Source organism: Vitis vinifera, chromosome 3 (assembly GCF_030704535.1).
Source record: "Vitis vinifera cultivar Pinot Noir 40024 chromosome 3, ASM3070453v1".
Classification (NCBI taxonomy): Eukaryota; Viridiplantae; Streptophyta; class Magnoliopsida; order Vitales; family Vitaceae; genus Vitis; species Vitis vinifera.
Window position 1 is genome coordinate 269,213 of NC_081807.1, and position 26,396 is coordinate 295,608.

At 36.4% G+C, this 26,396-nt stretch overlaps 2 protein-coding genes across 2 annotated transcripts; both read right to left on the reverse strand.

The window, feature by feature from the left end:
- Positions 1-23: 23 nt before the first annotated feature.
- Positions 24-15,203, reverse strand: LOC100258865 (V-type proton ATPase subunit a3). Its single transcript, XM_010649384.3, has 19 exons — positions 14,914-15,203; positions 14,369-14,413; positions 12,263-12,385; positions 12,082-12,189; positions 11,133-11,243; positions 10,862-11,035; positions 8,998-9,135; positions 6,608-6,715; positions 6,329-6,436; positions 6,099-6,247; positions 4,420-4,573; positions 3,188-3,348; positions 2,884-3,090; positions 2,289-2,472; positions 2,101-2,184; positions 1,821-2,014; positions 1,281-1,340; positions 349-557; positions 24-257 (listed from the first exon to the last, which is right to left on the reverse strand). Exons 1-18 carry the CDS (start codon positions 15,067-15,069, stop codon positions 353-355), a joined length of 2,469 nt encoding a protein of 822 aa, XP_010647686.1. The 5' UTR covers positions 15,070-15,203; the 3' UTR covers positions 24-257; positions 349-352.
- A 992-nt stretch (positions 15,204-16,195) lies between these two features.
- LOC100262415 (DNA replication licensing factor MCM4) lies at positions 16,196-23,454 on the reverse strand. The gene is made up of 18 exons (XM_002274498.4): positions 23,317-23,454; positions 22,369-23,040; positions 22,126-22,254; positions 21,902-21,983; positions 20,314-20,446; positions 20,157-20,228; positions 19,947-20,072; positions 19,748-19,861; positions 19,415-19,627; positions 19,211-19,309; positions 18,649-18,809; positions 18,457-18,553; positions 18,205-18,366; positions 17,616-17,696; positions 17,452-17,530; positions 16,698-16,834; positions 16,565-16,618; positions 16,196-16,473 (listed from the first exon to the last, which is right to left on the reverse strand). Exons 1-18 carry the CDS (start codon positions 23,351-23,353, stop codon positions 16,399-16,401), a joined length of 2,523 nt encoding a protein of 840 aa, XP_002274534.1. The 5' UTR covers positions 23,354-23,454; the 3' UTR covers positions 16,196-16,398.
- Positions 23,455-26,396: the final 2,942 nt, after the last annotated feature.

A 26,396-nucleotide genomic window follows, 5' to 3' on the forward strand; every position in this document is an offset into this window, starting at 1 on the left:
AATAGTTTGTACAGCATTTGACATCAGGTCCAAGGATTTTTTTTCACCTTTTAAATTATCAAATAATTCAAGATTATTACACAAGGGAGAAGCAACCAAGCCACTGGCTTACCATGGAACTGCTCTTATTCCTTCCAAAACATAACGAAATAAACAATAATTGGAAGGGGAAGGGGCACAGTGCATGGTGGTGGTAACTACTCCCTCATCTCCATGCAACACCAGCTACTATCAATTCCCTTCTCTACTCAAATACCCTGTTGTCCAAATCAAAAGAATCAGCATAGATCCATCCCTATGCCCATACAACTCCACGCCTCTTAAAAATATAAGTAAACTTGGACCCACCAAATCAATCATCTTCCTCACTGAGCAATGCGAATGAGAAAGGACAAAACTTATAACCATCTCCCTCGTAGAACTTGTTCTGGAACTCCACCCAGTGAAGTCGCAACGCATGTAAGAATGCACTCAGAGTTTCCATCACAAGCAACACACCGATAGTGGCGCAAATGAACACGATGATGCCAACTATAAGGATTATTACATTGTTGAACCTGCAATCATGTTTAAATTAAGTCATGATCTGTCCATTTCCTTTAGATATCCAGGCATCTGCTTAGCTGCATAATTCATACCACTTAAGTCCTAGAGTCTAACTTCATTAGGTGCAGACAAAAACCCAACCCAACCCAACCCAAAGCATAATTCTTATCCTATGGAGCCCTAGAGTCCAATTCCTATCCTGTAGAGTAAGAGAACCGAGAATGGTACTATTGAACACACTGCTGATGAGATGATGTCAACTCAGAAGGTGGATAAGAATCAGTTGACCAGTAGCAGTGGAGTTGGGATCCCACCCAAGGGAACAAAGGCAGAAGTTGGCTCTACTATTGCTGGCCAAGATCTTCTTTCCTGAACTTATAGCTCTTATGTCTCAGAGGTAGGCTCCTTACTACATCGTCTTTATTTTGGGGTGTCTAACTTAGTTGATAGAGCATTGGGCTTTTAATCTAATGGTTGCAGGTTCGATGGGGTGCAGAGAACAACCTCACCCAATAGAGTCCAATTCCTATCCTGTAGAGTGGCTACAGGCACATGAAGAGGAAAGAGAGATGTTATAAAAAAAAAAGATGAATTGACTATGCAGCTAAAACCAGAATACCCCTCATTGGAAATGTGCTTAAGGCTCATCAATAATTCACTACCATCACACAAGTTCAAAGGTAGCATTTGACTGCATTAAGAGCAAAGCGGTAGCATAAAAAATATTAACTTACCCCCAAGCCAGGAGGAGGACCTTCTCATAGAATACACTTGATAACTCTGAGTGAGCAAGACTGTACAAAGTTAAAGAGCAAAAGACAGGATTAGCTCTACTGACGAAATCAGACAAACAGCATATATAAAAGGGACACTGACCACAGAGATGAAGAAATTGAATGAAGCTTAACATGTAGCAAATTATAAAACGGGTGAGTTGGGTCGATTCAAGAAGATCACTTAGCTAAGTGGAAAAAGAAAATTCCAAAATAGAGGCCACATGTGGGAGAAGGAACTTTCATATGGATGACTATTCTTAATATACATGTATATGCAAATGGGAGGTCCAACATCTAGAGCATAACTTCAATGTCAGATAAATCATTCCCAGATGCAAAGCTTCAACATCTTCAAAATAAACCAAGCTTTGAAGTTTCAACTGATTTCCACACTTGCCAACATAAAATCTCAGGATATATATTATGGGAGATACATATATATATATATATAACCTCACAATCACAATGGAACAGAAATTCAAATTTCTAGCTATGTACCTGAGGGCCCATAATCGAAGGTATGATGCGGTATTGGAGACTGCTCCAAGTACAAATTCAATCGTATGTATAAGTTGATGTACAAAAACTTCACCGAATTCAAATTCTTCATGATCATGGGAATCATGACTTGTATCCAACTGGAAGGAATCCTCTGTGCTCTGAAGTGGTACGTACAGCTGGCTTTGGTGCCTCTGAAGAAACAAAACAGTCAGAACTGGTGGAAACAAAATTAATGGTTGAAACATATCAAGGCAAGGGTTTAGCAAGCAGAAACTACTTCTTCATGTTGCTTCTTCATAAGAAAAGGCTTTGGAAGCAGCATCCATGGTACAGCAACAAGAGCCAGCAATAATAGCACGATCTGGTAACAGAACAGATAAAATGAGTAAGTGGAGTGGTTACATCTTATATGCGTAGAAAAGAAACCTAAAATGAAAAGACCATTCAATAGAAGCAAGAGTCCACCTGACCAGTTTTCTGACCAATGAAAAGCTGGTTTTCTCCCAGATCATCAGTGGGACTCAAGAACATGTATATCATTATGTGATATAAATCAGCTTGTGAACCAGTGCACCATTTCACAATGATGAGGACAGAAAGGTAACCAAACAAACTGTTTAAAAATATCATCTGGGGAACAAATTGGAACCTGGAACATACATATGATTAACAGCCTATATTAGACAAACAATTTAATGCATGCCAAAAGGATTCTAATAATACATCTGCAGAAAGAAGTTAAGAATGAATATAAACATGTGTAAGTATACATGTTTATAAACATCGGTTTAAATATATTAGTAACTATAATGCACCTCTTACCCTCCCAAATGGGCATTATCTCAATGACAGGTACTCTTGCTTAGGAATAGGAGGTCCCAGTTTTGAGTCCTGGGCTTACCAGATACACAGTTCGGGGGAGCATCCACACATGGTTTTCTGGCTTGTGGATCTTTTGTGTTATAAAAAAATGACTAACTACTATTTTCTATGATAGCTTTGCAATAGCTTGAAAAATGCTCTAATAAAATTTTTAAAAAAATTATTATATCTGACTCACCATATATTTAGGCTATTCTGAAAGAATTTGGCATTGAAATAGCTCAATATGATTCCAAGATTCATTTGGGCCACCCCTATAAGGATTGACATTTTCATCTTCAAAGAGTTGAGGAATGGCAGTTCGCTGCGGGAACCATGCCATACAGGGTCCACACCAAATGGGTAAGTGCGACGCACCTTAATTAAGCCCGCTGTTGAAGCATCCCTGCAAAAGAGTATGAAGAATACTAAGAATGGAATTTAAGAGAATGTATAATAGGCAAAAAAATCCAATATGATGTAACTAGGGTTTTGTCAAATACCTGCAAGAAAGATCACGGCATGCATAGGCCGAGGGACCAAATAGTTCAAACGGGACTGAGAAGAACTCATTATAAATCAAACCAGTATAAATTGAGAAGAGTGCCATCATCAGTATAACATAACGGCCACCAAAGGTCATTTCTGTGATGTCTCCGAGCTTCTGTAGTTTAATAGAATGGTGAGAAATTAGTTTCTGATATTAAAGATAAGAGAACTTCAAAGGAAATCATGCTGAAAAAAAAAATGACAACTAATAGGAGAGAATTTGAAATACAATGACCAAGATTTTAACAAATAATGGGAAAAAAAACTTGTAAGGTATTTTTTGGATGGAAAATTCATCAAACAATAAAATATAGAATCATGATAAATGAATTTGCATACTGAGGCAAAAATTTCAGCCAACAGTACAATCATATCAGCTACACAGGAAAAAGGATTTAAGGCAATTCATCTGACCAAATCCAATGGCAACATATTTCATGCTCTTTCCTTTTTTAATCAATAATTCCTTAAAAACCTATGGGACAATATTATATATCCCAAACAACTATCTAAACTTGACTCATGGCAATTGTTAACAAAATATTCAAATAACCGTGTCTAAAATACTAACATTAGTGTCCCAAAAATGTTTCAAAGAAGTTCCCAAACTGGATGAATATAAGTTTTCATGTCCATTGACCAATGGGAAAGACTTTGATTGATGTACAAGCCTAACTCATTCAGCAGGTTCAGAATCAATGATAATGTTCACAAAAAGTCAGCTGCATACAGAGAGAGAGAGAGAGAGAGATCTTCTCAAAGAAGACAATGACAACTTTGTCAAAGGCAACAACAACAATTATAGTGATCGTAAAAGCATGTAAAACAACCAAGCATTGATGTAAGGTTACAAAGGCTTCCTCTTTAGGAACCTAGACTCCTCTTTACTAAGCAGGTCTGGCAACAAATTTTCAACTTCAACAAACACAAATAAAGGTCATAAAATCAACAGGTTTCCATAATGCCAACCAGGGCAATAAATAACATACAGAGATTAGCATTTAGCTCCCTTCCATTGTAAATTATTTTAAATATACAGTGAAATGCTTCAAGGAGTGTCCTACAGAATGAAGCAATAAATCAAGATAGAGATATATTTAGCTGCAATAGATGTGATTCAAGGAGTTGTTCTGCATTGAAAATCTGAATGTTAATGTGAAATTCAACTAACTCATGCGCTGGTTACCTGATTGGAGAGTTTCTTTTCCCTGATTATAAAAAACAATGTAGCGAGTAACAAGCATAATCCATGTCCCCAATCACCAAACATGACAGCAAAAAGAAATGGAAATGTAACAATAGTGAATACACCAGGATTTGCCTCTTGATACTTGGCCACCCTGCAATTAAATGGAATCACATAATTTTAGTATGAGGCAAACAATTCTGTTAATTTGATATCATCAGCAAAATGAAAATCAAATAGGTTAAAGTAAAATATATTTATATAAAGACAGGAGAAGTTCGTGCACATGGACACAGACACAAAGTCTGCTCTTACTAGAAACAAGATATTAGGTGAATATGCCTATCAAAAAGATTTGACTTGGAAAATCAAGGTCAAACAGTTAAGTTACATAAGAATGCACAGAACTGGATGTGACTCATTCTGGAAATTTTGTCATTCAGAATTCTGACCTACATTTAAAATTAACATTGCAAGACATACATTAAAATAAAAAATCAGACTTTCATGTAAATTTGCAGGAGCTCTTTTCGTCAGTTAGAACAATGATGATCCATTTGATGCCAACTTCACTTCAGTCTCATCTGGTCAGTGATAGAAAAGTCTCATTTATTGCTAATACACAAGGTTAATTTGGAATCACCATGCTTCTCCTTCACCATGCTCCATGGCTAATTTTGTAGACACTTGTCTATATTCCACACCTCATACTCCACAGGGTTAACTGAGTCAGGTGTTTCAGATACAATACTTAACCATGCACCATGTCAAGTACTCTTATTGGCTAGCAAATGAGAGACGACAACTAATTTTTAATATACTACTTATCAACTGAAATTCAATCTCCTTTGTGTTCAGTGTTGCATGCCCCAAGTATAAAGGCATTTCTTAGTAAAAAGGATTTTCCCAAAGGATGGGCCCAGATGTCAACTCTAGAAGCAGATTATGTTTTGGTGCCTTTTGTATACTTCCAATGTACATTGGGTGCGCTCTTCTTTGCTAGGTTTTGTTTAATATGCTGTCCATTTGCCTATTAAAAAGAAAAAGAAAAGAAAAAAGAATTTTATAAAAGGCTATACAAACCACATCTATCTCCGATGTGGAGTTAAATTGCATTGATTTCTGTCATAAAATGCTGGTTTATGTGATATTATGACATTTTTGTCAGGTAAAAAATTCAATTTTTTTTTCCTTTTTTTTTTTTCAGTTCAAAAGATGTCATCTTGACAAGTACAACTAACACGTATTCTGGTCACACATTGATTATTTTAGACAACAATTAGGCTTATAAGAACCTTCTCCATGCCAGCTTAACCTGTTATGTACACTACAATCAGTCTTGTATGCCATTTACGTGATTAATTGGAAAATTAAAAACTAAAATAATTCCTCAGAAGGTTCCCCAGCCTGCTCCATCACCTTCTCTATTCTAATACCATATTGGCACATGTTAGCAGTTTAAAAACAGGCTATGATTAGGCTGCCCAGTCCCCAAACCCACCCTGATTGTCATCCTTAAATGTAATGGAAAAACAGGATCATGGAGACAATCCCAAAGGGTTAGGACAGGGTTTGCTTGGTAGTGGTACTCCTGATATTCTCATGCACATGCATTATTAATGCATAATTGTTACCTTCACTAATAAAGAAGCAGTAAAAACAATCTGAGTGGAACTAACCCATATGCATCAACAATTTCCTGAAAAGCAGAAGTAAATTTGTTTGTGCGGAAATAAGTTGGTGGCGACTCTATCGTATGCAAAACCTGGAAAATGGCTCCAACTTGTGAGTTGGAGTCAAATGTTGCCCGCTGCAATGCATCCTGAATCTGCACAAATCAGGTCCAGAATATGTTCATGTTGGATCACAACCATCCCATCAAAACATCCATGCAATGAAGGCAAACTACCTGTTTTGTTGCAAAAGTGGGACTCCACCCCTCTGCTACAAGACATTTTTTCGTTACATCAATGCTAAGCATGTTTAGAGTATGGTAGATGGATTTCTCCTTCCTCACCTTAAAGGTTAAAAAGAACCATATCAATGACTGAACATAATTTCAATAAATCGCAATCCTGCATCTATGAATTTAAGATGAAGTATTTGACTTTTAGATAAGCACAGAAATACATTTGTCCATGCTACAACAACTACAAAATTAAAATTCCATCAAGTAAAATAGACCAACCAAAAGGTTCCACTGCTCAAATTGATCGCCTATGGTCTGTAACAAATTGCCACGGTGCAACAGTCCAACATCTATTGTGGTCTTTAGCTCTGACAGTCTTCCTGAAACCTAAAATTTGAAGTGGATACAGATATCATTTCAAATCATAAAGGTCGAAATGTTACACAAGAAACACAGCTATACAAGGAATGTAATAAGGCAATCTCCAAAGAACTGCAATGTAATATGAAAAGAGTCAAATATTGATGAACAATACAAGGAAAAAGGAGTTTGTAGTGTAGCATGAATGAAATTGATGTGGCATGCCTGATTGACAAGAAAAGAGATGTCATTGCACATAATTCAACTATTTTGACTGAAGAAAAGAGATCTCAATGCACAGAATAGATACCTGAGAAAAGAGAATGAACTCATGATAGTAAGAATATCATGAGAATGCACAAAGAGAAAGCAACATATTCTTAATCATAGGCAAGCTTGCCTATGCATGATACTTTTCAAGGGAATATGATGTGCATTTGAATTCCACTCTTCCAGTAAAGACCATCCTTTCTTACTCATCCTTGAGTAAAAAAACCAGGAAAACCCATGAACCACAAATTAATTTATGTCCTTGTGTCCATATCAACAAAATGTCATAATATCTACATGGGTGGTCAGTAGTACAGCTTCACCTTTCTATGCTGATACTTGATAGTAGCGACCAACTGCCATCAGATGATCATCCTGAATTTAAATGAGGTGAGGATCATGCGAAGACCATATCATGTGGTACATACTATGATTTTTACCATAATACTGCATCATTATTGTAGGTTTGAAAGTGTCAGGACCACCTGCTATGAAATGATTATCCTGAATTTTCTGAGAATGATGCTATGGGAAGAGTACATCACTCCAAAAGTCAAACAGATAATTAAGTGGGTACTTGGTAAAACTTAATAATTATTACTTAATGACTTAAGTTAACTTTAGATTAAATTGTTTTTAAGCTGTTAATTTAAAACTTATTACTTATTTTTTATTTTAAGTATTAAGTTGTTTGGTAAAATTAACTTAAAATTTATTTTAAGTTATTGAATTGACATATTTACCCCGTTAGTTGTAATTAATGTTTATAATTAAAAATTTAACTAATATTTATTTTCATTAATTTTAAGCAATAAATTTGTTTATTAAACATCTATACTTAAAAGTATTATAGATTTGTAAGATAAGCTTAAAATATTTACTAGAAAAAGTGAATTATGAATTTGGAGTCATAGATGTGGGCAAATAAGACAAAAAAAAAAAAATTGGGATTAAGAATAAGTTAACTATTTTGAATTAATACTTAAAATCATTTTTAACTTTTAAGTTGTGATATTAAGTTATTTTACCAAATGTGTTTAATCTACTTAATAACTTAAAATTAAGTTATTAAGTCACTTTAAGTCATTAAGTTGATCTACCAATCACCCTCTAATCCACAGTCAAACCAGCTCACTCACTCCCTATTTTTAATCATCCCCCAGTTAGTTAGAAGTTAGAAGTGTCTCTACAGCAATTATTATTGACTAAATGAGCAATATTAACTCCAACCAGCACTAACAGCCACTGCATAAAAATGGTGGAAATTCGTCTACAACTGGACCATCGAGTCCTTTAATCTTCTAGCAAGACTAAGTTTTAATCCTAACTAGAAATAAAACCACTTTTAGTGTAAACTGGTCCTTTGTCAGTTGATTTACTATTCTTGTTGATCTGAAGTTAGAATATCAAATTAAAGGAATAATTCTCAATGTCATACACAGATATGTAATCTACATAACCTCTCAGAGTTTACAGTAGGCTTATTAAACAGGTGATCCTGAAGCAACCACAATTCAGAGCTTGGATGCATACTGCATAAATGCCTGATCACCTTATAGGGTGGACCATTGCCCAACTATCATCACATGAATATAATGTCAACCATCCAAAACTACCTGATTTGAGAGAAAGCTGAAATTTTATGTAAATATTCGAAAATCTTCTAATGAAATAAGATGGTCAGAGAACTTGCGGTGTTGGGGCTATAGCCCATAGTACAGGAGGTGTTTGATCAATCAAAGAGCTGAAATTGAAGATTGGAATCCTCATTCAATGATAAAAGGGCTAATTTATATCATTAATATTCATCTATGAATTTGAATCACACGAGGAAACATACTTATCATAGTAAGTGCATCATCTAACTAGACAAAAGAATCAACAAGGTTCTTAAGAAAAGCACAAACATAAAAAATTGACACCCCAAAGAAAATAAAAAGCAAAATTAATGAGAAATCAAGTTGCAGTATGGTCAAAGCTTCCCAAAAGAAATCATAGAGATGATGGTCAGAAAGTTCAACCAAAAGAATAATGCATACCTCAGTGATCATTTGAGCTTGTTTTCCAAGGTCTTCAGGAAAAGAGTAGCGATTTGCTCCAAAAGCTTCACATATCTTAAGAATTTTGTTCTTCACTTTTTCTCCAGAGTAGAAAACCACAAATACATTTTTCTCGATCTGCATGTTGGGATTTACAACTCAGAGATTAAGAACCAAGTATATAAAGAAAATACATTGAAAGAAGAATGGATTGTGAGTGTTAAGTGCATGTTCATTAATTGGTATTAGAATAGGATGATACCAACAGACTATATAGATCATGTATAAAGCTACAACAATAGCACTCCAATTTAAACTAGAAAAGTAGTCTAAGAGAATCTCATAAAGATATATGCAGCACCTATTTAGATTGAATTGTCAAGCATTACAATAGTGGTAGAAAATGAATCATTCTTGTTTCAATATTCTAAAAAAATCTGGATTAACTGCTATAAAGCCTACTGAAAAATTGGAAACTTAATTGTATACTTGAATTCATCAGTATCACCTTACTTTATCACAGCTTCCCCTTGTTGGAATGAGCATAGCCTACCTAGGCTAGGCATAAGCAATTGAGATTGCAGAATTATCCATGTGATATTTTTTTGATAATAAGGGAATGTATTAAAAGTCCAATTAAGCACACAAGAGTACACAAGACGTATACAATGTGCAACAAAAACAAAACAAAAAGGACGGAAAACAAAATACTACTCCTTCCCTCAACAAGAACCCATCCAATCTACAATAACAGTGCCCCTCCCTCTCAATCTGGCCAAATAGGGCTCGACACATGCCTTGCTCCTCCCTCTCAATCTGGCTAAATAGAGCTTGACACAGGCATAATCTACCACCCACTCGGCGAACTTCCAATTTAATCACCAAACCAACATCTTTAACTAATTCCAAGCACTCAATCGTGAGGACCATGCCCACCACTAACATCCAATAAGTTATATTGGACCGGTGAAGCTCTATTCTCCCAAATTGAGCAGGTGCATAAAACAAGCCCCTTCAAGGGAGGTTTACAAGATTTGCCTCTTTTCTTGGGAGACTGCATAAAAGAAAAAGATTCCCCTCCCTTGGAGAAGCAATAGGAAGCCCCTTTTAGAGGATAGGTGGCAGTACAGGGCCGCCTTTTAAGGAGGGATGGTGGGATAAGTCCCAACACCTTGACAATGGGTGTCGCACTTTCCCCTTTACTTGGCCAAATTTGAAGAACAATTTTAACCACTCTTCATGGGGCACATTCACAAAGCCATTCCCGAATGCCTGGGATGGAGTTTCTCTTCAGCATCCATAAGGAATGACAAACCATGCTTCAGAGGCAGCTGTGCTGAGGTGTCACAATGCCTTAGCACAAGAGAAGATATGAAGAAAGTGACATGGTGCATTAGTGGAGATATAAGGCTAGTGGCTTCATATTAGTGGAGAGCTTGCCCAATTCACATTGGTGCAGTCCCCAACAGGAAAACAATATCAGATAGGTGATATTGGCATAGAGTATAGTGGTCATATCTAGATATGCATTGCACACTTGACAGAGCTATGTCACACACACAAACGTGGACACTAAAAAACCATTAAGACAAGTAAATATCATCTGGTAGCACCTTCCCATACCAATAACTAGCACTCTTGACAGTTTCTTAGAAAGAAAGGAGACAGTGACAGAGTCAGAAACAAGATAACAGATGAGATAAACAACTAAAAAAAATACCATATTAGTGAAAACATGCTTCAGTTGTGGTAATTCACCAACATTAGACAGACTACAATACAAATTCAATAATAGTGTATAAGAACCACTCTTCATTTTTGCTGAGAATTAAAACAATTAGTATAAAAAAAAAATAGTACAAACCTTCTCTCCTGAAACAGGATCAGTCACAGGATCTTCAACAGCAGATTGCCGCAGAAACACATTACCCCTGGTAGCACGAAATAGAATCCTTTCAAATGCCATAGATTTCACCCTAGGAACAAGGCCAGCAAGAAACCCCAACTTTACTTGCTTTGACAGATCAGTTGACATTTCCTATACAATAGCCAGGAAGAAGTGTTCTGAGGTCAAATAAAAGGTTTCAGATGATAGTATGATACTAAGAATACAAAACAGTGGCTGCAGTCCGTACTTGCTCCAGTAGTAAAGGAGTGTCTACTGATTCTTCACTAATAGAATGTGCTTCAATTTCTCTCTGCTGAGCTGTAGCACTGCTTCGAATGGAATAAAAAAACTCACCAGCCTGGAAGGAAGAAAATAACACTTTACTCATTTCACATATATCATGTTTTACAGCTTGACAGATGATAGAAATTTTGAAAAGATAAAAATACTAGTTAGGTAAAGGAACAAAGATTCTTTAAAAAAGTTATTCCACTTATATCATGTTTTACAGCTTGACAGATAATAGAAAATTTGAAAGGATAAGAATACTAGTTAGGTAAAGGAACAAAGATTCTTTAAAAGAGTTATTCCACTGCATAAGAAAGTCATCATACTCATCAAGCAACACCTAATTCAATCCTTTTTCACAAAGCAATAAAATGGTTACAACTTACAAGTTCTTCAGACATGCTAGAAGAGATGCTGCTTAATAAAATATATTCCAGAAAACTAATCATAACTCAAGCAATACACATTCCAACAAGTGCCTTGGTCGTAACCTATCTAAGCATTATTATTTTAGATTGATAGTTTCCCAATAGATGTGGAACTAATAACACCAAACAAGTTCATTTGTCCATATGTGGTGCTTAAGAGGGAATCATGTTCCACTTAAATAAGTTGCTCAACAATTTATTAGTAAAGCATTAAACAAATTTTCCTGCTGATTCCAAAAAACACATTAATCTTGTTGGTCTTTTCGTTTTCTGTTATCTTGAGGAGATCTCTCCTACTATCTCATACCCTCTTCCTTCCTTGTAATGATATCTTTTATCTTTTTTATGGTTCCTCACAAAAAATGGCTCTTATCAGGAGGTTAAAGTAGCCTTAAAACCAATTATAGCAGACCTACATCAGAAAATGTTGGATATTCAAATTGCCACAGCACATGTAATGTGAACCAAAAGAAGCAATACCTTGTGCAGAACAAGCTTATACTCTGCAAGCTCACTATAAGCACGTTGCAACTTTTCGCCATTTGCATTTATTTCAACCAGCTCTGCTTCAAGCTCTCCAAGTTTTACCTAGCATATGCATGCACAAGGTTAACATACAGCAAATAATATTTTTAATCAAGGGATAAATTTCTTGATATACCTCTAAGTCATCCATATCAATATCACCCCGCATCATAATCTTTGCTGAAGGTGATAATCCAGCTTTAGACATTTGCTCCTTGAAAAAACGTAACTTCCGTGCCATCTCTGCACATTTTTTTATCTTCAAAAGAAAAATGGATCAATGCGTAAAACGACCAAACAATGATCTGTAAAAAGATATAATCAGCATTGCACTTTTTTTTTTTTTTTTGATAGGCAATCAGCATAGTACAACAACAATAAACTATCTATTATACAAACTCAGAAGCAGAACATTATGTGTACTCGAGAGGCTTGTGTTGTCACATATAGATGCACCATTTATTATCAAGGACAGAAATAAACTACTGCTGCTGCTACTACTGCTATTATCCTTTTCTTCTATAACCAAGGAACCTTCTATGGCTGAACCCTTCGGGCTCTCCATCAGGACCCAAACCTTGAGGTGTTGACTATGCTCTCCACAACCAGCATTGGATAATTCAGAGCATTCAATCAATGGCAAGAGTTGAACCCAGAACTGTGCACCTCTTCCACACATCCTAGCATTCATCCCAACCAACTTGGCACCATGATGGGCAGCTACTACTACCATCTATATGATAGTCTTCCCACAATAACCTCTAGTGGAGACACTTTTGGACTCAGAGAACCAGAAAAAGAGGTCAAAAATGATCTTGAATTTTTTTTGGTGAAGACCTTGCTCAATTCTGCGTGGAACTGTGGCCTTCAGAAACTCGAGTGTGACTAGGACCTTATTCAATTCCTTCAAAAGGAACAGCAGCCTTTTGCTAAAACTAATATCACTTTACAGTAACACCCTCAAGGCTACTGTTGTCATATATAAATGCACCATTTATTATGAAGGAAAGAAACATGCTACTGCTATAGGATGATCCATGTTAAAGAAGCAGAACAATGAAAGTGGCATTCCTTCAGCACAGCAGCTGCTGCTATTATTGTGGTATATACATGTGAACTTTATAAAGTTACAAACTACGCGGGTGTTTGATAAATCAAATTCTTAACTTAATATAACTTAATGACTTAATTTAAGTTATTAAACATATTAAGCATGTTTGATAAAGTAACTTAATATTGCAACTTAAAGTTCAAAATGATTTTAGCAAATCAACTTAATGACTAAATAACTTAAACATAATTTAACTTAAAGTCACTTTAAATCATTAAACATTAAGTACTAAGTTTTACCAAACACCCTCTAAGACTAAACTATATCTGACCTGAGCTGACTTTAACTTTCAACCTCTTATCTATGTTCACACCTGAGGTATGACAGATATTCAATATATCTTATCGATTCATTGACTTCCCCCTTCACTTTGAAAATTAGAAAATCACTTTGAACAAAGTAATGCTTACTACGACTCAAAGATATGACCAAACAGGAAAAGCAGTTGGGCAATGTTGAGGGATGATTACCAGACTTGTCATTTGCTTTATATCTAAACCATACGGCAGAAGAAAGAGCTCGATACTAACACTACGAGTCTAGTATTAACTGTTTTCTAAGCAACAGGGGAAGTTAGTCAAGACTATCAATCACTCTCTCAGCTATCCAGCAGCTCACCAAAGGAGAAGAAGCTATAGAAGATTTTAAATATCTAGGTAGATATGACAACAAAAAACATTAAGATTAATTTCCTCACAAAAAATCAATATAAAAAATATTGGTTTTTTTTTTGGTGAGGGGTTGGGGGTGGGGGGGGAGGAGGGGGTGAGGCGGGTGATCATTGGGCATTCAGCCATTGAGCTTCTTACATACATCTATCTGCATATCCATTATTTTAAATGGTTCCATTTCAAACTTCTAGTAAAAGATTAATTAGTGACATTTCATGAAACCTACAAGAGAAGGGACGCCGGAGGGGGAGAGAAACTTCAATATAATGTATGGTATAAAAGAAAGGAAGTATACAAGCCGTATTCCTAGAACTTCAATATTATTTTTGGTATTAGCAAACAGTTTCTATTCAAATGCACTGTAAGATGTTCAGATGGAGCAAAACAAGGTTAGCAACTCTGATGTGAATCTGTGATGACGTTATAAATAGAATGGATATATTAAACTCGGAGAAGTTACCTGAGCAGCATAAGTGCGCTGAAATGGGCTCTTCTCCACATTCAGCTGAAAGAAACAATGCAACAAACACATTAGGTGTGGAAAAAAATTCAGATGCAAACAAATCCACATATCGATTCACAAATAAATTGCAATATGATCCTGATTTTCAGAGCAAATCATTGCCGATCAAATCAAGCTAAGCTCCGTTGCTTCTCCGCAATCACACCTCAATCCACAACTACTGCCAATTACAAGTCAAGACCACATACAGTTACCAAAGCCCTAACCCTCCGCCTAGTAGCTGAGAAAACGAAGCAAAAAAGTAGGCAAAAGAAAAGGAAACAAAGGGGAAAAAAAAAAAATCTGCTCCTTATGCCTGCCGTTGCTTCGGTTGCTGAAGCAGTACCGAGGACACAGTTGAGAAGATGTTATTTATCCTCTTCAAAACTTCAATTTCCAGATATTTTCCTACATTTTCTCAGCATCGAAACAGATCCAATAACTAGGGTCTCTGCACATAATATCGCAACTTAGAGAGAAAGAGGAGAGAAAAGAGTTAATACGTCTTTGAATTGGATGAGACCGAGGTCTCCAAGGTAGGAGATGGTGTGGTGAGCGGACTCAATAGGAATGATGAGTTGAACAAGTTGCATCGGCTCCGACCGGAACAAATCCATCGGTGGACAGCAACCGCCGCGACCACCACCGCCGTCCCCCATGATTTTCCGGCGTTAGATTGCTGCAACACACTGAGAGTTGGTCTCTCTCTATCACACAGAGGATCGTCGATCAATCTCAGACTCAAACCAGAGCTGAGATGCCCTTTCCCTACCGCCCAAGCTTCCACATCCTTCTTATTATTTTGGTTTTTTCTTCCTTCATTTTCTTTTTTTACAGTTTTGCCCCTGTATTTTGGTTTAATTTTTATTCTTTGCCTGTATGCTTCCTCCCTAAAATTTTAATGCTATTAGTAAATCTAATCCACTTGAATACCATTTGACATTTGTTCAATTCATATTCGATTCAATGTAATAATGGGTTAGACAACAACTGTGAGAAGAAATGAGAAATTATTTCCCCGTGAAAGTTAAAAACAATTATATTCATTATGAAATTAATTTTGTTACAAAGTTTAGAATAATTATAAATAAATATTTTTAAAATCTTACTTATTATGGATTAAGGCTACGTTTGGTTTCAATTTGGAGAGTAAAACCAAAATAAAAAAATTATCTTAGAAACTCTATTTTAGCTATTTTGTTATGGGTTTGGTCTCCGTTTATAACCAATTAACCCAAACAAAAAACATGGCTCTCCGTTAAAGAAAAGAATTAATGGAAATTATAAACTTGAAATACCATAAAAATAAAAAACAATGAAATATTTATGGTCAATTGCTTAATCTCCTTTTAATCAACATAAATTATATTGCTAATGTTGATTTTTTTTTTAAATATGCATTTGTTGTAATAGCTGTCATTTTATGCTGTCAAATAAATGTTATCTTTATTTTATGTTCATCAAAATGCATCAGTAATAGTTGAAGCGGAGAAAGAGATTTCATTGAAGTTGATAAGTGACCTTGCCATCAATCATGGTGCTTGATCTCATCTCCCCACATGTGAGAGTGCCCCACCAGAAAGTAGTTTTTTTTCACTGGATTGGGTAAAAGAAAGTGTAACGATGATTGGGCTTTTGGGTGAGGGAAAGTTCCCGGAAGCTGCAAGAAGAGTCTGGGGGTTCTGGGTCCACTTGGGCGCTCTTGTCTGTACTTAATTCAGGAAAGCCTCTCACACATAGTCCTCACATGTAGCATTTGGATCTTGTTGGTCACCCATGGCTGAATTCTGATTCCAAACCAAAATTCATATAATGTAATGTAAAAATATGTACATTCTCAGTCAATTCATGTAATAGTAGTACATTTGACCACTAAAATGTAATGTAAAGCTGCTACAGCGGTTGCTCCTGGGGACAGGAGCAGTTGAGTTAAAGGCTATCTCCATTGAAGTAGTTCTCTTCCCTCCCTCCCTCCCTCCCAGACCCAGTCATATTCTCTTCACACTGTCACCATGGACCGACACAAATCCCTCACTAGCAAGAGTGGCAAGTGCATTTCTCAGCTGATACAAAACAAATAATCAAACACATGAGTGTAAACTTGTACTGGAACAAGGGTGTGTGTGAGTTGGTGAATGATGAGTGAGAGCTTACATCATTAAGGTGCGCTTCGCTGCAAGAACTTTGCTTCTTCAGCTCTTCAAGTAACTACAGAAAATGCAAAAGCACATTAGACTAATGAGAAATGTAATGGTGGTTTTAAACAGAGAGTAGTTGAGGAGAGCACCTCCAGCAACCGCATTGAGGGTCCTCCAAGTTGCATCTTCTCCATAATTATGTTGCGGGTTGTTGATACCAGACTCTCCCGTCTCATCCTTTCGCTTGCTGACACTCCAGTGGTAATGAGATCCATGTCAATCGTTCCTTTTGGAGGAAAAGAAAGCAAATCAGAACAAAGGATTAATACTAGTAATATTAGTAATAGCATACCACTCTAAATTATGAATTGTGCAATATGCGATGAGTGAGGCAAGGCAATCCTGTCTAAAACAATCCCCTCCCCTCCCCACCCCACCTCCATGGAAAACAAGTTCATGGGGTTCCTGTCTTGTTACATTTGGCCACAATGCCATCTGTTTCCTAAGACAAAGCACATGATACAGAAGTTGCCCCAACAATGATACCGATCATGATGCATGTGCCACTTTTCATGCCAAACAAAGTAGTGAATATGGATTACCTCAATTGTCATAGAATGCAAGATGAGGAAAAGATTTCCACATTGCGAATTTTAGTTGCTTATGCCCACTGGAACTCAGCATGATCAATGAGGCAACCAATTAAAGTAACTATCAGAAACCTAAATTTTAGGTCAGGAAATAACTTCCAGTTCAACATGCAGCCATAGACAAGTATCATCTTATTGTCGTGATCCAGAAACAAAATGGGGAATCTAGATCTCCATATACAACTGCTAAAGTTGTGAACAACATGCTAAATGTAGAGAATGAAAACTAGGAAAAAAGAAGACACAAATTTACCGGTGGAGTGATCTGTGGCTGACTGTTGCAATGCAACTTCCAGAAGTCGAAATGCCTCCATTACGTCTCGCTTTTCAACCTGCTCACATCAGAAGCCAATATGTTAATTCTGCTCATCATGAGACAATTTTACATCATTGGGACACAAAGAAAGTTTCACTAACCCATTCTGAGAAACGAATACGGGCCAGGGCTTCACCAAGGCGTATCAAACTCTCAATCTGTCTAGGTGTGGCTGTTATAACCTGTTGATGGTGTCAACAACAAGCATCCAAGGATAAATATGGTGACAAATTCAAGGTCAAGGTACACTATTTGGCATCAGCTTTGTTCAGAATTCAAGAATTTACATAAAGAATTGGTTGGGGAGAAAAAAGCTTTGCTTATTGGAAGGAAAAAACAAAGCCTGTCCTTCTGGATGTATTTATAAGAATTTAGGGATCATTGACATCTTCTGATGACCTTGGCTTAGGATTTGAACAACTTTTACCAATTTCAAATCTTAAGTCCAAATATATATTATCTAAACCTAACTCTGGGTTTTTGATAAATATAACAGTGAAATTACAGGATTTCATATCCAGTTATTAGTCAAATGCCATGATTTGTGTAGTGTAACCTGGAAATTGTCCAAGTTAGAAACAATTCATCATTATCATATTATTCAACATTCTTCTTAATGATGTAAGGTGGCATCATTAGTATTTAGGGGAACCGAGTAGGTTCTTTCGAAAACATATTGAAACCTTGTACCTTTTTGCTACTGCCGGGGAAGTTTCCTCTCCTCCTCATCTCAACATAACCTCGTGTCAGCTCTTCAGCAGCTTCATCAGATAACTTGGGATGGATATGCTTTCGGGCATAGCTCACATATGCAGTTAATGTAGGAAGGTCCAATACATCTTGCTCTAGACTCTGTAAGAAGAGAGACATGCCATATGGTTAATAAGAGAAATTGCAAAAGATAAATCCTAAAACAAGAAAGATTACAACAGTTCCATAGACCTCAGGATTCTCAAAGTGTAAAGCAACAATATGCTTGGCGAGACGCCTGTCTGTTTGTTCATCAGCCTTGTCAAGAATTAGGTAAATCAAATCAAACCTGAGGAAAGAAATCACAAAATCAGAGAGTTGTTCTAGTTCAGGTTCATACTAACATGATCTTACAGGATCAGTATACAAGTAGTATCTTCTTACCTGGACAATAAGGTAGGAGGAAGGTGTATGTTGTCTATGACTGACAAGCGAGGATTGTAACGTGAGCCACTTGGATTTGCACAAGCCAATACGGAAGTCCTAGCATTAAGAGAGGCAATAATTCCCGCTTTTGCAATTGAAACAGTTTGTTGTTCCATCACCTGGGTGACAAAATATGCAAGAGTATGGTTGTGAAGAGATGAAAGATTAAAATGTCTGGATGCAATTTTCTCATTGAATGTAAATTATACATGTAAATGCTGTTTAGTGCCCATTTATTTAGCTTTTTTCTACTAAAGATAAGTCAAAACATATTATTGGAAAAAAAGGGAACCATGAATCCTTTTTCTTGAATAGTCAAAAGTCATGAGAAAGAAATGAGTTTGACTATAAGTAACAAGCTGAAAATGCCTGTGTTGAATGCCCACTGTCAGAATCATGCAGGTACAAGATAATTGTACAAATTGTCTAAGGCATTTACTTATAAATACATTAAGAAAAGGTACCATTGCATTAGCAGAACGTCCACAAAAATTAACAGAAGGATAAATATACAACCCACCTCATGCAACATGCTCCTAGCATTGTCAGACATTTTGTCAAATTCATCAATGCAGCAGATTCCTCTGTCACTCAGAACCAGAGCTCCACTCTCCAAAACCTAAAGTGTTTTTTGCAGATATCAAATTTTAAATAAGTTCCCTTGATTTCAATGAGCAAGCTTGGTGAAAAGATATAGAAAGATATCATAAAAAGATTATCTTACAGTTTCCCCTGTTTCAGGATCTTTCGTAACATAAGCAGTCAAGCCAACAGCAGAGCTCCCCCTTCCACTAGTGTAAATTCCACGAGGAGATAACTTGTGTATGTATTGGAGCAACTGGGATTTGCTCGTTCCAGGATCACCAACAAGAAGGATATTGATGTCACCACGGAAGCTAGCCCCAGATGGCAACTTCAAAGCACTCCCACCAAAAAGCTACAATTTTATGCCAATTAAGTGAAGATTCAATGTTTATGTACTAGATGGTGAGAGTCTAACTTTAGCTTAAATCTATAAACAAAAGAGTCAGAGATCACTAAGTCTGTCATATGGAACCTGGCAAAGAAGGCCTTTCTTCACATCATCCAGCTCCCAGATGTTTGGTGCCAAAGACCTGGTCAGTCGGTCATATATATCAGGCTGCTTTGACAGCTCCTTTAATTGTGCCACCTGCAATCCCAAACAAGGATGAGAAGGACGTAAAAGATAGAATCAAAATATTTTGGAAGTAAAGGAAAAAAATAGATTCAAATACCTTGTCTTCATAGCCAAGCAGGGTGTCTTCTTCATTTCTACCTGAGCCATTTTCAACTTCCATGGGATCCTCTGCTTGCATTCTTGACTTGTCAGTCTTCTTTAAATGAAGACAGTCAATGTAAGTCTGCAATCAAATGAAAAATTATTAGGTTTGGATCCTGGCCATTGAGTGGATTCAAAATTAGTGGAGGAAATGATGAATGCATGCCTTGAATAAAGATTTAACGGTTCTCTGTGTTGGTCCGACTCTGACACTCATAGCCCTGTAAATTCCAGTCACCTGTTCAAAGATATGAATTGATCAAGTCAGCATAAATATAAGAACCATCTTTGTGACAAAAGAATGTGAAATTATATGGTCTCACCTCAACTCTGTCACCGGGCTTTCCAGCGTCCACCAGCTTGTCATGCATCAACAAACTCACAGTGTGTGGTGTCCCTCCCTCAGGGATATCATCTGGTGTCTCTTGAAGCCTCACAATTTGCTTATCAGCAAACCTAATTTTGTGGCAGGACCAGTGAATCATGGATTCAAAATAAGAGATCAACAATACACAGGCTGATTGTTGAAGCGATATCTTTAATTATGTTTTGATGTTCTTATTTCTTCTCTCAAGTTAGTTGGATCATCTATAGCTATATAACTTAGTAAATAGGCTAGTAATTAAGGTATATCAAACAACAAAAAAGTCAAGTCCCTGAATTTGTTTGTGTAAATATTTTTTCATGTTGAAGCAATATCTTTAATTACGTTTTGATGTTCTTATTTCTTCTCTCAAGTTTGAGACTGCTATAGCTTTATTTCTCTTCTGAAAGCTTCTTTAAGATGTTTAAACCAATGGCCTTACTAAAACTTTAAAATTTTGATATTTCGACATTAAACTTTTTATGCTAAATTTCAGCACGACCAAAGCGAAATAGAAACAAGGACGTTCATGGAAGTTTTATGAAAGCTTAAAACCAAAACAATATTAGTTATTCAAGGGTTTTAAGTTGTGACTTCAATTGAACTTTCCATCCATAAGTAGAATTAGTTGGTGAAATTAAAAGGAAATATGGAAGTTGAAAAGCATAGTTTGGCGAAGAAGCCACTCAATCCAAACTGGTTGTGTAATGACTCAATCCCAACTAGGTAGATATCATCCACTCTAAGCCCAAAGGGACCCTCATGGCTTTACGTTAACAAGGCTAAGAGGAGTCCATACTTATATAGTCCCAATAACTTTTTCCCCTATCCAGTGTGAAACATCACAATCACCCCCCATGTAGACACAATATCTTCATTGTATCTCGTGGGATTGCGGAGCCAAAGAAGTAGACACCCCTCATTAAGCCTAACAAACTCCCACACCAGGGTCAGGATCAACTATGGTACCATTTGTAACCACCCGCTCCCAACCAAGTAAATATTATTTGCTTTGAACCTAAAGGGACCTTCATGACTTTAAAACATGTCTACAAGGTTAAGAAAAGTTCATACTTATACAGTCCCAATAACTTTTTCCCCTATCTAGTGTGGGACATCACAGGTTGCTAGATACTAACTTTCTCTATTTCTAAATATTGAAGTCTTATGCAATTAATTCAATGTTGGATGTGTGTGCTAGATAAGGACCTTAATGGAGACTGCATGAGAGTGGCCTCATGCTTTTGTCCCTATTGATCTTTATAACTGATATAAATGAATTTGTTTGTTTCTGATTCAAAATAAGAAAAGAAAGAAAGGTGTCATTCTTTGATGTGGAAAGAAAATTTGAGGAGAATATGTACATTTGATGACTACAAACAATTTACATTAGTGGCTGATGGAAACTTATGGAGATGGTAGGAAATGAGAGCTCAAGCAAATTTCAATTTAGTTATAATTTAGGTTATAGTCCTAAAACAACTGCATGTTAACTCAATTATTTTGGCTTCAAGCTATACAAAATCTAACTTAAAGCAACTGATTACCTGCATCGGTTGTGAATCAGTGTCATGGAGTTCTTGGCAAGACACTCAGGCCTCCCACAAGTTGTTGGTTCATTGATTCGCCCTGATAAAACTCAAGCATCAATAATCAGCTCCACTAATTAAAGCCTTCCCAACTACCCAATTGTCAACAATGAAGAATAAAGTTGATCTAAAACAAACATATACCAACAGAAACCAATAGACTATAACAGCCTGATAATTACCTCGATCCACAACAATGGGGTCAGAGTAGTGTCTACATACAAGGCATCTAAATACTGCTTCCCTGATTTCAGGTATAATTGAACTACACCGAATAATCATCCCTTTCAATGACACCATCTTCTCAATATCTAATCAAAGAATACTCAAAATCAGCTGTCTTTCATACAATCCAATTATCCAGATGAGTAGAGGTTGATATCGAATGCAATCATAATAATCGAACTGCAAAACAAGAAACTAACCAGATGGGTTGAGATTTCTCATCGATGTTGATGTCTTGAGATTAAAAATGCGAGCCTGGATATGCTTTTCAAACAGCGGATTGATTCTACTGACCATGTCCATCAAAACAATGTCAAATATCGCAAGAACCTCAAGTGGGTATCTAACCATCTTGGTGTAAAGGTCCGAGTCATAATCAAACACATCGTGGGCATCCACATCAAGTGATTCTCCCTCTATTTCAAGAACTCTGTGTATGGCTCTCATGTACTTCCCCTCTGTATGAGATGGGTGTTCACGAAAATGCCTTAAAAACCTAAGAATTGCAGCATTTACATCCTGCACGCTAATGTTCGTGCCCCACACGAACATCGGTGGAGCTTCATCCATGTCATCCCCTTCACCTTCAGACGAAGGCGGTGCTTCATCAGTTGATGAAGGCGTGGCAATTGGAGTGGACACGGAAGCCCTTCTAGATCCCCTTCTCCGGCGTCCGCTAGAGGGTGTTGGGGTTGCCTCAGACGGAGTTGGCGTTGTCTCAGAAGCGGCGAATCGGGAGTGTGGATGTGGCGGAGTCGCAAATGCAGGAGACGCGGACGGCCGCCGCCCTCTTCTCCGGCGAGTGCCATCGCCTGGGGACGAGAAAGTGTTGCCGATCGGGCTCGAGTACGAGTCATCGGGAGAGGAAGGTCCTGTAATGTTTGATGTAAAATTAGGGCCAAACGAGATAAATCCTCTATTTGGATGCCGAGAAAAAATCCACGAAAACTTAAGAAAATTCCGAATCTTACATTTTGCACAATTTGGGAAACGAGAAAACCAAAACCAATGAACCTAATGCCTCAACGCAACATTTTTGCTTTGTCAAAACTAAAAGGCACGCAAAACATAAGATTCAAAATTTTCGTTTCTTCTCCAAAGTTTCCCGTCAAACAAACAGAAAGAGAAATGGAGATAGAGAGACTCACCGCCATTGATGTTGGCCGGAGAAGAATCGGAAGCCATGAGAAGAAAGAAAGGGCGAGAAGCTGGGGTTGGGCGAGTGTGGAAGTAGAGAGGTCTGTCCACAGAGGGTTGATGTGGGTTATTTTGGCGGGAACGGTTGAGCTTTCCCGCCAGAATATCTCGGCTACTGATGGGGCACCTTGGGGCTTTGTTTGAAATGGGCTGGGTTCAGAGGCGATGGGCTGCGCTGGGTTCCTGATAATTAGTCGGCCTTAGAAATTCAATTGGAGTTATTTCTGGGCCTAAATTGATCCAATCTTCCAGGCCGAGTCCAAGTCTGGATTGTCTGATTGACCCAACAAATTGCCTTCATTGCTTTTTACAACCAGTGTTACATTCCTAAAAACCGTCTTCTGTTGGAATAGAAAATCATTTTTAATTTTGACAAATTTTTTATCTAAAACAGATGTTTGAGGATTCATTAAAGAGATTTTTTTTCAAGGCAAATTTGAGGTGTTTTTGGGTTTTTTTTTTTCTTCATATAAAGCACACTGAAAAACAATTTAAAAAAAAAATATATATATATATATAATATTAAAAACCATATGTACCAAACAGACCCTAGGATCTAACACTATCCAAATTTTTATTTCATAGATTTTGTGATTAAAGTACTAATCTTCTACATCAAAGTCCAAATGTATTAAAATTCACACTTCACATTAGCCATTCATTTGGTTTATCTTTTTTAAATATTTTTCAAACAAATATTTAATGCATAAATATCCTTAATCAGATTTATAAAAAAATTATTATTTATAAAGCAGTGCCATTAAAAAAATCTATAAAACTGAATTTTTAAAATTATATTGAAGATGTTACAAACTTACAACAAGCGTAGGTATATCGCTTTGCTTCACTCTATTCTGTGAATTTCCGCATGAAGATGAGGTATGAAAATTAAGTATATATAGATTTATGCTCCAAGAAGAACCCTCTTTTGATATCCACATTTGCAAATTTTTTTTTCTCTTTTACCAAACACCTCAGATTTTAAATTGTGGATGATATAGGAGTATTTCCTGTGGGTTGAACTCAAATATCAGCAGCATATGTGCCGGTGTGATGAGTTTTGGTGACAAAAAACATGATCAGATATCCACCTGTTATATAGCGAAGGAGAGTAGACAGTAGACAGTACCGTTGAGTTGTTGAGTTCCAAGATCCAAACGCGAGTTCCTTCTTTTTTTGGTCTTATTCTTCTTCATTTTTTTCTCAAGAGGCACAAATAATGATAGTACAGTGATGATCATGATTCATGAGTCAATGACAGCGACCAAAACTGTCTCCCATTGAGGATCCTGCTTACACTAATATCTCAGTTTCAACTATAATCAACACAAGGCCATATCGATAATGGCCAACTTTATTTTAAAGCATCTGCAGAGAATGCTTTATTTAAACAAAACTGATAGAAAGGTTCCTTTTGCATTGGAGGACAAGGATGAAGGATGAAGGATGAAGGATCAAGAATTCTACCTTATGGGTAATTTCATCTCTATATCTATAGAAAAATAATGTACCCATCTCAAGTTGAAGGCATAACTACTGTGGAAGGATCAAACTCCATTTCCTCCCATGATCAGTTCATAATATGATCAAATCTACGGCTGATCACCATATAATGCAACTCAATAAACTCCACATCCCATATATATCACCCTTACATTTCATAGAAGCCATAAAATTAATTAATCATCAATAGTAACCCAGCTGGTATACATGTTCATATCCGTATGATATGTATCATATATGATATGGACAAATGAATAATACGAGGTTCTATCGCAGCTGATTCTTATGTATATATTTATCTGAAAATTAAGCTTAACTAACTAATCCTACAACAAATTTCAATGGAGACTGCATAAGGATAAGTGATTTTTTATCTGAATAATTAAGAAAACCGAACATTAATTTGTTGATCGATCTGTCCCATTTCTTTGTTAAGCGCTACTCCATTGAGCTATACATCGATTCAAATGCCAAATATGTCATAGGCTTTAGACTCATGTGGGAGGGGGGTTCTTCTAGACACATTAGCCAACTCTGAATATATTATTTAGGGTTAATAGATTCTTACATGATTCACAAAAATCCTCTAAACACTTCAGTGCTGGCTCACATAGTAACAATGGATGGTTAAACACATAACCACCATAGTGTTCTAGCTGGAAATTTAAAACAAATTACATGGGAAACAAGATATTAGTAGCTAGTTGGCTTTGAAATGAAAAGCAGAAATTAATAATCAGCACACTGGTTCATTATATATAGGATTTCATAACATTACTGAGATAGTGACAGACCTTTGTTTAATTTATCACCTAAGGAGTAAAGCTCTCTTTTTCCATATACCGTGAAGTCTTAAAAGGAATTAAACAGTGTCTTTTATCTTGTTATTAAATCTAAATGTGTTGATTAAGACTCTTATTGCTTTGTTAGTGCTTTTAATGTGGTGGTCCTAAAAGTGCTTAAACATCATATGAAGGAAACACACATGTTATAGTAGCTTATATAGTACACATATATAATACCGATGTTTTTTGTATCAAACCAAGCCATATATATATAAAGAGAGAGATTTTTAACTTAGGAAAGACATTTGACAAATTTTGATAGAAAACAGTTTTTTTTTTATAATTTGTTCTAAAAACAGGTTATTTTTTAGAAAGAATTTGAGTTGTTTTCCATCGTCTTTCATGGAGTATTCAAAGTAACAATCAAAGCATTTTACATATAAGTGTGAAGTATACCTTTCATGAAGGATAGGCTAAGAAAGAACTATGTTTTTAGAATCATTATCGACGACGTTTCCAAACATGCCGTAGATCTCCCAAATCTTTGTCATTATAATTTAGGTGATATACTTAAAAAATCCTGGAATCTTCATTTTTTCCAATCCAAGCAGGAGACAACATTGGTGTTTTGCATCTCATTTGTTCCATAGATAGCATTTATATAAGTTGGTGAGGTGTGCCAATGCAGGTCATACCTATATATGCTCAGTATGTATACCTAACAATTAAATCAATTTACCCTA

Coding starts and splice junctions, on each gene's coding strand:
- LOC100258865 (XM_010649384.3), bottom strand. CDS start 15,069: ATGGGGGACGGCGGTGGTGGTCGCGGCGGTTGCTGTCCACCGATGGAT. Junction 6,248..6,328: donor CCACTTTTGCAACAAAACAG/GTAGTTTGCCTT, acceptor TGATTTGTGCAG/ATTCAGGATGCATTGCAGCG. Junction 2,015..2,100: donor TGAAGAAGCAACATGAAGAA/GTAGTTTCTGCT, acceptor TTGTTTCTTCAG/AGGCACCAAAGCCAGCTGTA.
- LOC100262415 (XM_002274498.4), bottom strand. CDS start 23,353: ATGGCTTCCGATTCTTCTCCGGCCAACATCAATGGCG. Junction 19,862..19,946: donor TGCTTGGCTATGAAGACAAG/GTATTTGAATCT, acceptor TTGGGATTGCAG/GTGGCACAATTAAAGGAGCT. Junction 16,474..16,564: donor GCGAAGCGCACCTTAATGAT/GTAAGCTCTCAC, acceptor GTTTTGTATCAG/CTGAGAAATGCACTTGCCAC.